The following is an 11,837-nucleotide window of genomic DNA, read 5'->3' as shown; positions in this document are numbered from 1 at the left end:
GCGATGGGCTCCGACTGCGATGGAGGAGGAGTAGAGGAAGACATCTACAAAGTTGTGGAACAACTAAACTTAGTCGGAACCACTGATGCTTACTAGTCATCCCTAACAACACCGATGAAGAAGTTCGAGCTGAGGACTTATCGGAAATGGTTTCTACGGTGGTCGGAGTCGCCAGCGACGAGGAATACGCTGTGGTGGCTCGCTGAAGTTAAGAACTAGATGAACACGTCGCGGCGATGCTGGCTCCTGTGAAACTCCGGTAGACTCCGGCGCGGCGGAAGCGGAAGCTCGCTGGGGGCGCTCGAACGAGAGGTGAAATGGGGGAGAATGGGGTGATTAGGAGTGTGCGGTGGGATATTTATAGGTGCGGGATGAGATTCGTGCTCCGCATCCTGTGGTCGAAACGCAAGCGTCGCACCGTTGGATGATTGACACGTGTCGAAAACCCCTAGCGGTAAAAATGACTAAGGATAAGTTACCGCTCAAATTACCCGAAAATGGTGCCAAGACTGCAGGGAAGTAACCCGAAGATTCGTTGTAAAAATGAAGTCGATGGATGGAGTCCCGCGGGGTGAAGGATATTTCCAGCATCCAAGCTGAAAAGGGAAGAATCATGAAGTTGGAGTTCTTCAAGTTTCCCCATGTTACCGGAAGGATTGTCGGAAGCAAGATGGTTTGAACAAGACGGAAACAAGAGGTGAATCTCAGAGAACTCTGGGGGCTACTATTGTGGGTATACTTCATAGGTGCACCATCTACAGTGCCTAGATCCGGCAAACCCGGGTGCACCATAGATGGTGATGGTGGCATATGGCCCATCGGGCGCCCCAGTTGATGTAGATCAAGATGGACGAAGTCCAGCCCAGGAACAAGGAGCCGGATCCACCGACAGGCCCTGGAAGTTGGATCCGGCATGGCCCATCAGGGGTAGCCGGATCCGGTACGACGTATAAAGAAAGACAGATCCTTAACGTGCACGGGAATGTAATATTCCGTAGTTATGCAACTTTTATTCCGGCTAGGACTCTCCGTGTAAATCCTAGATCCGTGCGCCTTTATAAGCCGGATCCCGGGAGCCCTAGAGGCACAACCACAACTCATTGTAACAACGCGGAAGCGCCCAGATAATTCCAGACAAGCAGCAGTAGGCTCTGTCATCGTACAGGTGTTTCGAAGCTGGGTAAATTGCGTACCACCATCCCGAGGACTCTTCACCTGATGGCCCCAGCTTCTTCTTCCCCTCGTGAGAATCCCTCCTCCGAAGTACCGTCGAATAGGCAAGGACACTTCTATAGTTAGTTTATTTATAATGCTTTAAAGCGCATAACATTGAGCCGCAAAAGTAAACCAAACTAGCCTACGGTACGAGATCCTGATAGCCCATGTGAGATAGCTAAAAAATTCCCAACCCAACCAGGTTCTAATCACAGTGCAGGAGCTCCCTCGCTCCCGCCCACATAAATCTTGTCAACGGGAAACAAAAGAAGATGCGGTTGCAATTCTTTACTTGTACAACGAGCACATCCCATTCGACGGATCCATCCGCTTAGCAACCTGTTCCGAGCGCCAACATTATTTAGCCAACATGGCCAAATTTCATGTATAGGTATACCCGAATTTAAATAAATCTCCAATATTTATCGATGGGAGGAGTATTTTTTCTTCTTTTATGTCCAGCAATCCTCGCATTCAGGGCAAATCTTTTTCTTGCTGGTTGCCAATTCACAGGTCCGACAACGATGTCAACACCGGATCCTCCCATCCACGCAAAATGCCGCACAGCTCTTCTCTTCTTTAATTGTTTCCGAGAAAATCCAACCCAACTCGGACTAGCCCACAGCTTCTCCTTCTCTCTCGAACCCAAGGCAGAGTTTTTTTCTTTCACAAATACCGCTCCATTCCCCGCCGGTTTCTGCTCAAGTGGAGGCTGGAGAGGCCGCTCATAGCGATTGTTTCAAGGATCAAGCGCAAGAATCATGGATGATGGGGCGAGACCGGCGCCTCGCCAGAAGAGACACATCCCGTAATTTACGAGCTTCTCTGGCCAATGGATTTGTTTCTTGTGTGCTCGTTGTTTTCTTTGATCCTTGTGAGAGCTCCGTTTCTATGGCGCAGCCTGCAGGAGGCGGGCGGCGAGCTCGTCGAGCTGCTGTGGCAGGACGGGGCCGTCGTGGCGCAGGCGCAGGCGCAGACGCCGCACCGGCGGCGTTCTCGGAGCGGCGCCGCGAGCGGCGTCACCGGGGAGGACGCCGCCGCGTGGTTGATCCCGGACGGCGGCGGCGGCGGCAGGGACCTGTACTCGCAGCTCTGGCACGGCATCGCCGACGCCGACGCCCACGGGGACGCGAGCGCGCTCGTGACGGGGGGCGGCGCCGGGTCGAGCTTCTGCGGGAGCAACGCGGTGACGGCTCCGGCGCTGCTGCCGTTTCCGGAGGAGGAGCCGGCCTCGTCCTCGGCGGGCGGCCACGCAGTGCTGCTCAAGAGGGGGAGGGACGAGCTGGATAGCCGCGGCGAGGTTGTCTTCTTTTCCCCTCTCTAGCTTGCCGGTGGCAATGGCGAGATTGTTAAGCTGGTATGTGTAGCCTCGGCTGAACTGGTGATGCAAGGACTGAGAATGTTATTTTTGCAGGAGGCCGATGAATGTGAGGCCATTGACAAGACCCGCCCGTCAAAGCGACCGTCGGCGAAGCGCAGGACTCGGGCCGCCGACGTCCATAACCAGTCCGAGAGGGTAAAGCCCTGACGAATCAACCCTTCCATCGCCGACCGGCGTTGCCACTCGCGTCAAACTGAATGTTCTTCATTTTCCGTGATGATTCTTTATTGCAGAGAAGAAGGGATAGGATCAACGAGAAGATGAAGGCATTGCAAGAACTCGTGCCTCACTGCAACAAGGTAGTATGATAGGAACAAATCTATCCGGCATCACTACTTTTTTTCATTGCATTCATGTTACATTTGAATTTTGGTGAATTCATTCTAGATTAAATAATTTCAGAGCGACAAGGCATCGATACTAGACGACGCAATCGAGTACTTGAAGTCCCTACAATTGCAAGTTCAGGTTCAGAATCACACTGAATTTTCAGTTTCTCCTCGTTATATGTAAAAAAGTTCATTCTGCTTGGTCAGTCAAGCATGGTACTCAATTGGGAGTGTTGCTTTGGGTTCAGATCATGTGGATGACAACTGGGATGGCGCCGATGATGTTCCCTGGTGCTCACCAACTCATGCCGCCGATGGCAATGGGCTTGAGTACGGGATGCATGCCTGCGGCCCAGAGCCTGAGCCAACTACAAAGAGTAGCACCGTTCATGAACAATCCTCTTCCAAATCAATTGCCTCAGGTCCAGTCTCCAGCTACCAATTCCCTGAACGTAACAACCCAGATGCAAAACAATGGCATCTGCGCGCCTAGAAATCCTTTCCTGCATCCTAACGACACAATAGCAGCGGCAGCTCAGGTCATTGGCACACATTTCATCTCCCTTGATCTCTCAAATTTTTGCTCATGGTGGCTCATGGTATCAGTTCGTCTTGTAGGTTCCGGGTATGTTCCCCTACGGATCTCAACCTATGCAACACAACGAAGCTCATGAGCTTCTGGCTAGCACTGCTACTCCAGCTTCAGGAGCTGGTCCGTCGTGTTCCTCTTAACAGAGTCGGAACTTAAGGTCACCAGCTTGGGACAAGATGCTCTACTGGTCAGTGCAACGTTTCGTTAGCTGTAAACCGATCTCCCTAATAATGCACAAGCAGATTTTTTGGTTGAATTATCTATCAGGGGTATTATAATTAGTAAATTCGCGCATGGAAACCCAGTGACTTGCTGTGGTTTTGGATGGATCAGTTTGTGATATTTTGTTCCCCTTTCGCACCTTCCAGTCCTACACCATCAATGGGTGAACTCTAGCTTCGGCGGTTGCACATCCAATTCACTCTTTCGCTGTTACATTCAATAGACAGTTTCGTCATATTAGCAGTACAAGTGAGACTAATTCACAATCAATTGGGTTGAGCATCGCTCTCTTGATGTGGACAGAAGGAATGCAACAAGGACTTGCATGAAGGCAGCAACTAGTTAAAACATAACTTGTGGTAGTAGCCATATGAGATCCTTAATGCTATCTCAACAACCATTGTTTGCATAGCATTATTGTAATATCCGTCACAGGAGCATTGGTTATATAGAGGCTAATGATATAACTTCTAGTTTCAAATAAAGTTTGACCAGAGGACATCTGGGACCTTATGTATACTAATAGTACTTCATCTAAAGTACTACGTAAGTACTAATCAAGTTCTCTGCTTTAGATTGGCCATCTAAACCATAATTTAAGATGTCAGCGAAACACAGACATGTCTACCGCATGCTAACAATGGTTAGAATATGTCTTGCTTATATATATTCCACATGTACCCCCTAGAAGCAATAAGATACTGATGACAACGCTATCTTTCATTCTTTATTTTTCTTATCGTCTTTGACATCTTGCTGGATTTTTGTGCAGTGACCAACCAGGGGGGATGAACAAAGGAGGTCAGAACAAACTGGTCCAGAAAGAAATGATGTTGATATAGGCCAGGGACAGATCACGCAATCTCGAGACTTCGTGGAACCACTGAGGTACGGACATCTATACGCCCGGGTCGTGCCGAGACCAGATACTATTCTTATCTGAAGGATTGTCTCTTGGCATCACCTTTCTGTTTCTGGAAGGATTTGGTCCGTGTGAGATGAACTTGGCTTAGCAGGGACAAACAGAAGATGCTTCTGCCGATATGATGCAGATCTGGAGATGATATGGTTGGAGCCAGCAGTTGCACGAGGACACAACACTGGCAGTTTCGCTCTTGTTTCCGCCAAGGTTACACCGCTGGTGAATTCTTACAGGACTCCTGGCAACCTGCAATCGGCAGTTCAGCTGATGAACTTGGGTCAAACCAACTAAACAATGATAGGCAGAAATAAGTGCTATTTTGATAAAAAATGGTAGGATTGCACAGGCCCTGAGAAGAAAAAAAAAATCAAGGGGGAACAAAATCAAGTGCAATTCAGACAACCGGCACGTCAAGATCATTCTCATTTATCAGAAACACCTAATATTGGCGGGGATTGCGCACCTGAACAAGCTGCTGCCTCCCTCTGAATTCCCGGTACTACATCGCCTTTCACAAATCTTCAGGAGATTATAAAAGATGTAATGATGTACAGTTGCCCCATCTCAAGTTAACTAGGATGACGATGGCCATTATTAGTTTCGTCGCGGATTAATTGGACTCTGAATGCATCTGGATCTTTGTGTTTATCGTGAGTCAGCTTCAGTCGCCATCAGTGGAGATTGAGATTTTGCTCTGCATTTATATGCTGAGATTTGGTTCTCATGTTTACGGTTTTTCTTTTTCTTAATGATAAAACAGTTTACAATGGCCGATATAGATGTTTACCAGTACCAAAATGAAGTACTCCCTCCGTCTCTAAGAGCATCTCCAATAGGCGCACTATATCTGGGCGCCCTAAACCCCGCTTCCGCCGCGCTGTAAACGGATAGTGCGGGCTGCGCTGAAATTTGCATCGCCGGATGCTCTATTTTGCAGTGTGTGTTGGCGTAGTAAAAAAGCTCCTCCGCCGGACGCTCCATTATGCAGCGCGCAGCACGCCGCAAATAACAAACATACACAAGTATGCATCAATGAAGATCAAACAACCATATAAATTCACAAATAAAATATACCATACAAATACAACAAGTACATGAAATTGTTCACACCAAATACAACAAGTTTACGGACCAAAATACAACAATACAACATAGTTTTGAGACAATACACCATATAGTTTTCAAACAAATACAACAAGTATGCAACTATTGTTATCCATGCCAATTCCACCATTCTTCCATGAGATCTTTTTGTAGCTCATCATGTGTGTCGTTGGAGCGAATGGCATGGTACGAGGCAATGAACCGGGCAATCATATGTGCGGACCTCCTCACTTGCCCGCGAAGCCCATCAACTTGTAGTGGGTATGATCCACATCTTTCCCACGATCATCCTCTATAATCATTATGCATGATGACACAAGCAGTCATGATATACCAAAGGCATCACCAACAACCATGGGCTCACTTGGATATATGCCTGTGGCTATTTGCTTCAAACTCCACCAGTGGACCTTCCCGCATTGCAAGTCTTGTCATTAGTGGTGATTGACACGCGTACAGCACGCGTCCGTTGGGAACCCCAAGAGGAAGGTGTGATGCGTACAGCGGCAAGTTTTCCCTCAGTAAGAAACCAAGGTTTATCGAACCAGTAGGAGCCAAGAAGCACGTTGAAGGTTGATGGCGTCGAGATGTAGTGCGGCGCAACACCAGGGATTCCGGTGCCAACGTAGAACCTGCACAACACAACCAAAGTACTTTGCCCCAACGAAACAGTGAGGTTGTCAATCTCACCGGCTTGCCATAACAAAGGATTAGATGTATAGTGTGGATGATGATTGTTTGCAGAGAACAGTAGAACAATTGCAGTAGATTGTATTTCAGATATAAAGAATGGACCGGGGTCCACAGTTCACTAGAGGTGTCTCTCCCATAAGATAAATAGCATGTTGGGTGAACAAATTACAGTTGGGCAATTGACAAATAGAGAGGGCATGACCATGCACATACATGATATGATGAGTATAGTGAGATTTAATTGGGCATTACGACAAAGTACATAGACCGCTATCCAGCATGCATCTATGCCTAAAAAGTCCACCTTCAGGTTATCATCCGAACCCCTTCCAGTATTAAGTTGCAAACAACAGACAATTGCATTAAGTATGGTACGTAATGTAATCAATAACTACATCCTCGGACATAGCATCAATGTTTTATCCCTAGTGGCAACAGCACATCCATAATCTTAGAGGTTTCTCTCACCCCCCAGATTCACGGAGACATGAACCCACTATCGAGCATAAATACTCCCTCTTGGAGTTACTAGCAAAAACTTGGCCAGAGCCTCTACTAATAACGGAGAGCATGCAAGATCATAAACAACACATAGACATAAATTGATAATCAACATAACATAGTATTCTCTATTCATCGGATCCCAACAAACACAACATATAGCATTACAGATAGATGATCTTGATCATGTTAGGCAGCTCACAAGATCCGACAATGAAGCATAATGAGGAGAAGACAACCATCTAGCTACTGCTATGGACCCATAGTCCAGGGGTGAACTACTCACTCATCACTCCGGAGGCGACCATGGCGGCGTAGAGTCCTCCGGGAGATGAATCCCCTCTCCGGCAGGGTGCCGGAGGCGATCTCCTGAATCCCCCGAGATGGGATTGGCGGCGGCGGCGTCTCTGGAAGGTTTTCCGTATCGTGGCTCTCGGTTGTAAGGGTATTTTACCCTTATCCATTATTTTGGTATCTATGACACCGTGCTAGAGTATTTGGACTAATACATGCCTACAAGATGACTTTCAGGTATTAGCCAAAGAGGTATGATGGTGTAGCAATGGAACAAAAGGCAACGGGAGACCCCCCCAATTCGACGAAAAATCAGCTAGTTTTTCAGAGCCTGGCCGGTCACAGATCCGGTCGGACCGGCCTCAGCACCGGACAGCCCGGTCCACCAACCGGACCAGAACCGGTGCCATCCGGGCAAGTTCCAAGAAAGAAGGCGAGCCCTCCGGTCTGCGTCCGGTCACCAGCCCGGTCACGGACCGGCTGCTCCGGTCCATGGCCCGGTCTCGACCGGCACTGCACCGAGAGGCCCGGTCAGCAACCGGACTCTGCGCTGTGACATCCGGCGCCATCCAAGAAGCTCGAAGCCTGCCTGGTCAAGACCCGGTCCCAGCTCCGGTTGGAAACCGGCCGACCCGGCCTCAGGGTCTGGCCGACCGGGCTGTGGACCGGCCTGTCCGGCGCCAAATCCGGTTGACCGGGTTTCTCGAAGAATCTGCTGATGTGGCAAGTGACCAACGGCCGTATTTCGAAGAACACTATAAATAGGTCTTCTCCTACCTCTGAACAGTTAGGCACTACACTACAAGCTGTTCTTGAGCTCTCTTTCTCTTACTCCATTACTAGAAACACCAAAAGCCTCAGATCTCCCTCCTCCTCCACCCAAACTCAAATCCCTCCGGGGAATCATTAGAGGAGGACCCGATCTACCGTTCTACCAAGCCAAATCTCATTCCCCCTTGTATTCATTGAGAGGCTTGCTTCCTAGGGTTCCTTGGAAACCCTAGGTAGGCAAGAGGAGTCCGGAAGCATCCGGGCTGTGGATTTGCTCCGGGCAAGATTGTGAAGGTTTGGAGGCTACCTCAAAGTCTACCACAAGTGAGTGAGCTATTCCTTCGTGGGATAGGCTCCGGAGAATAGGGTGAGCCTTCGTGGCGCGGGGAATCCTTCGTGGGACCTCCACTCCTCCAAACGTGACGTACCTTCTTGCAAAGCAAGGGAACACGGGAATACATCCTCGTCTCCGCGTGCTATCGGTTATCTCTAACCGAACTCCTTACTTGTGATTTAACTGCCTGTGAGAGCCTTCGTGCTCGAGTTAGTTGTATCCTCATATAGGTTGCTTCACCTAGTTTGCATTAGGCTCATCTTTATATTCCGCAAAGCCTAATATTGCAAAGAAAGAATTAAAATTTGTAGAAACCTATTCACCCCCCCCCTCTAGGTTTACCATCTCTATACTTTCAATTGGTATCAGAGCCTGGACTCTTATTAAGGGCTTCACCGCCTTAAGAGTGAGATGGATAAACTCTTCGAGGGTCTAGATGACGACTCTAACCTTTCGGTTAAAGAGATGAAATCTAGATTCTTGGCATATGATGTCGAGAAGAAGAAAAGGGAGGATGAGCTACAAAACCAAATGACTGAAATGACTGCCATGCTTAAGAACCTAACTGCGGGTGGAACTTCTAGTGGGGCTTCGGCCTCTAAGGAAACCTACCATGATGTTAACCATGACTATCCCAGAAACACTTCACCCATGCCTCATATAAACCATAGTGGGACCGTTCCCCATTACGATGGAACTCACTTTCCACATTGGAAATCTGCTATGGAATCTCATATTCGCAGCTGCAGTGTGGAGCTATGGGAGCTCATTGTTCATGGACATCGGGAGCCACAAGATCCTACTCGGTTGACCTCCACCGAGTTCTACAACCGTCAACTCAATGCATCCGCACGTGACAAGATTAGAAGTGGCATCAACCGCAAGCTTCTTGATCAAGTCGATGACATTGTCTCCGCTAAAGAGTTGTGGGATCGGATCGTAGTACTCCAAGAGGGAACCGATTTGATCCAATCAGCTCTCTATGAGACCGCAAAGCAAGAGGCCTACCAGTTCATGATTCGAGATGGAGAATCCGTATTCGATGCCTATGCTAGGCTTGGTGCTCACGAAAGTAAGGGTCAAGGGACTTGGTGCTGAGAAGTACAATGACGGATTCGAGATGAACGAAGCCTTCATAAAATCCAAGGTCATTGCTATGATTGCCGTCAAACAAGAAGACACCAACCTTGGACTCAACTTGCAAATCATGACCAAGAGTGCCGATCTCAACTCCATGATCTAGTCTCCTATGTGGCCGCCAATGAAAGCATGGCCAAAGCCGGAAAGAGGCTCAAGGCAATGAACCGTGTTGATGAAGCCTCACACAACCATGAAGCGTCACACAACCTTGCTCTCAAAGCTAGAGCCGACCATGAAAGCAACGAAGACTATGAAATTGAAGAAGATGAAGAAATGACTTCAACCAGTGACATTGCTACCGACTTTGCTTTCTTTGCCAAGAAGTACAAGGTCAAGTTCCCAATGCTCCTCAATGACAAGAAGAAGAAGAGAACTTGCTACAATTGTGATGAAGACAACCACTTTGCAAATGAGTGCCCTTATGAGAAAAGGGTAGACAAGCCAAAGTTCATCAAAGGGGTCAAGCCAAGATTGAAGCCGAATCCAATCAACGAGCGGTACAAGAAGAACAAGGGAAGAGCTTTTGTTGGGGCCGAGTACTTGTCCGATGAAGAAGAGGAAGATGAGGAGAAGGAGGCCGGAGTGGCCGGTTTAGCTTACTCTAAGCCCGGGTCACTCTTCACATATGACTACTCCAAAGATTACTCCACGGAGAATGATGTTGGCTCTTCCTTCATGGCAAGAACAACTCAAGATGATGACTCCGATGACTCTCCCTCCTCTCCAATCATTGGCTCTTGTCTTATGGCAAGGGAAACCAAGGTAATGGAACCTCCACCTTCCCTATCTAGTGTTCTTGATGATGAAAACGAAGATCAAGAAGAATTAATTATGCTTAAGGAACTCTATGATGTTAGATGCACCCTTCGTGGTGAAGCTCTTGTCAAGTTTGATTTCTTGATGGACTCACTCAAAGAAAAGGATGAGTCCATTGAGGAATTAGAATATCAATTGAATGAGAAGGAACGGAGATTCAATCTCCTAAGACAAGAGCTAAACACCGAAAGGTGCATATCTCAAGGCCTTAAGCAACAAATTGAAACTTATGAACTTGATAAAGTTAAGGACCTAGAAACTATTGATAGGGCTCAATTATTGACCCAAGAGCTCAATGCCTCAAAGGAGGAACTTGAAGTTGCTCATGCTTCTCTCACTAGGGATCTTGATCACCTTGAAAGAGCTAACAAGCTTGTCAAGGATGAGCTCAAGAAACTTGGAGAGAATCATGATCTACTTCAAGAATCCTACAAAAGGGCTCTTGGATCAATGAAGGATCCCATTGAAGTTGAAAAGCTTGCTTGTTCCTCCATTTCCTTTACTAGTGAGCATGCTAAACTTGTTGAGGAACATGTTCGTGTACAAGAGGAACTTTCTTTGCATGTTGAGACCAATGCATATCTTGAGTCCTTGGTGACCAAATATGGTCTTGACTATCATCCTAATGAATCTTCTTGTGAGCAAGCATCTATTCTTGAGGAAAATGTTAGGCTAACAAAGGAACTTGCAAAGTTCACCACCGCCAAGAACAAGATGGGATTGGATGACCTCTTGAGTAAGCAAAGGTCAAACAATCAAAAGTATGGACTTGGATATGTCCCCAAGTCCCACAAGAAGAACAACTACAAGAAGGAGAAACCCGCTCAAGATAAGAACAAGAAGGTCACTAACAATGGCAAAGCCTCAAAGGGCAAAGCCACTAGTGGTGACCGCACGGGGCCAAACGATCACTATGCATTATTTGTTGATTATTATGGTGATGTCTATGCTAACTATGTTGGCCCTCCTAATGGCTATGCTTATAGAGAGTACTCAATTTGGGTACCAAAAGATATTGTTGCCATTGCAAAGGAACCCATTAATCGATGGGTTCCTAAATCCTCTACTTGATTTTGTAGGGGTATTCCTCCGGTGGTCCAAAATGGGTGTTTGATAGTGGATGCACCAATCATATGACCGGAGGAAAAGGTGTGCTTGATCAATTCATTGAAGATATCAACAAGAAGTCAAGCATTACCTTTGGTGACAACTCAAAGGGAAAGGTACTTGGGTATGGCAAGGTAGCAATCTCTAAGGACTTGTGCCTTGAGACGGTTATGCTTGTTGAACACCTTGGCTATAACTTACTTTCTATATATCACCTTGCCGATGCCGGGTACAATTCATATTTCACTAAATACTATGTGCAAGTCTTTAGGAGTGACAATCTCAAATTGGTCCTTGTTGGATATGTGGAGAACAACCTTTATGTGGTTGACCTCTCGAAAGAGAGCCCCTCCTTCTCCACATGTCTAATGGCGGCCAAGCATGACGAAGGATGGTTGTGGCATCGCCGCCTTGGT

The 11,837-nt window shown here is 47.4% G+C and overlaps 1 protein-coding gene across 6 annotated transcripts; it reads left to right on the top strand.

Annotated features, from left to right (window-relative positions):
- The first annotated feature begins 1,760 nt into the window (after nucleotides 1-1,760).
- Nucleotides 1,761-5,435, top strand: LOC127333930 (transcription factor PHYTOCHROME INTERACTING FACTOR-LIKE 13). Of its 6 annotated transcripts, none has more exons than XR_007871669.2 (9): nucleotides 1,781-2,023; nucleotides 2,116-2,515; nucleotides 2,630-2,731; nucleotides 2,830-2,895; nucleotides 2,999-3,064; nucleotides 3,174-3,464; nucleotides 3,544-3,704; nucleotides 4,512-4,627; nucleotides 4,756-5,309. XR_007871669.2 is itself a non-coding variant. In XM_051360368.2 (8 exons), exons 1-7 carry the CDS (start codon nucleotides 1,977-1,979, stop codon nucleotides 3,655-3,657), a joined length of 1,086 nt encoding a protein of 361 aa, XP_051216328.1. In that variant the 5' UTR covers nucleotides 1,768-1,976; the 3' UTR covers nucleotides 3,658-3,704; nucleotides 4,512-5,309. The 6 variants fall into 6 exon arrangements, 4 of the variants coding, with proteins under 4 accessions (XP_051216331.1, XP_051216332.1, XP_051216330.1 ...); XR_007871668.2 differs by having other exon boundaries at nucleotides 4,721-5,309; XM_051360368.2 differs by having other exon boundaries at nucleotides 1,768-2,023; nucleotides 4,512-5,309.
- Nucleotides 5,436-11,837: the final 6,402 nt, after the last annotated feature.

Source organism: Lolium perenne, chromosome 2 (assembly GCF_019359855.2).
Source record: "Lolium perenne isolate Kyuss_39 chromosome 2, Kyuss_2.0, whole genome shotgun sequence".
NCBI lineage: Eukaryota > Viridiplantae > Streptophyta > Magnoliopsida > Poales > Poaceae > Lolium > Lolium perenne.
Note: the sequence above shows the minus strand (reverse complement) of the source record. Positions and strands in the feature narration are given on the sequence as shown.

Bases quoted from the DNA above. Each gene is read 5' to 3' on its own strand.
- LOC127333930 (XM_051360368.2), top strand. From the start codon at position 1,977: ATGGATGATGGGGCGAGACCGGCGCCTCGCCAGAAGAGACACATCCC. The intron at 2,896-2,998 runs GTAGTATGATAG...AAATAATTTCAG, and splicing joins TCGTGCCTCACTGCAACAAG to AGCGACAAGGCATCGATACT. The intron at 3,065-3,173 runs GTTCAGAATCAC...CTTTGGGTTCAG, and splicing joins CCCTACAATTGCAAGTTCAG to ATCATGTGGATGACAACTGG.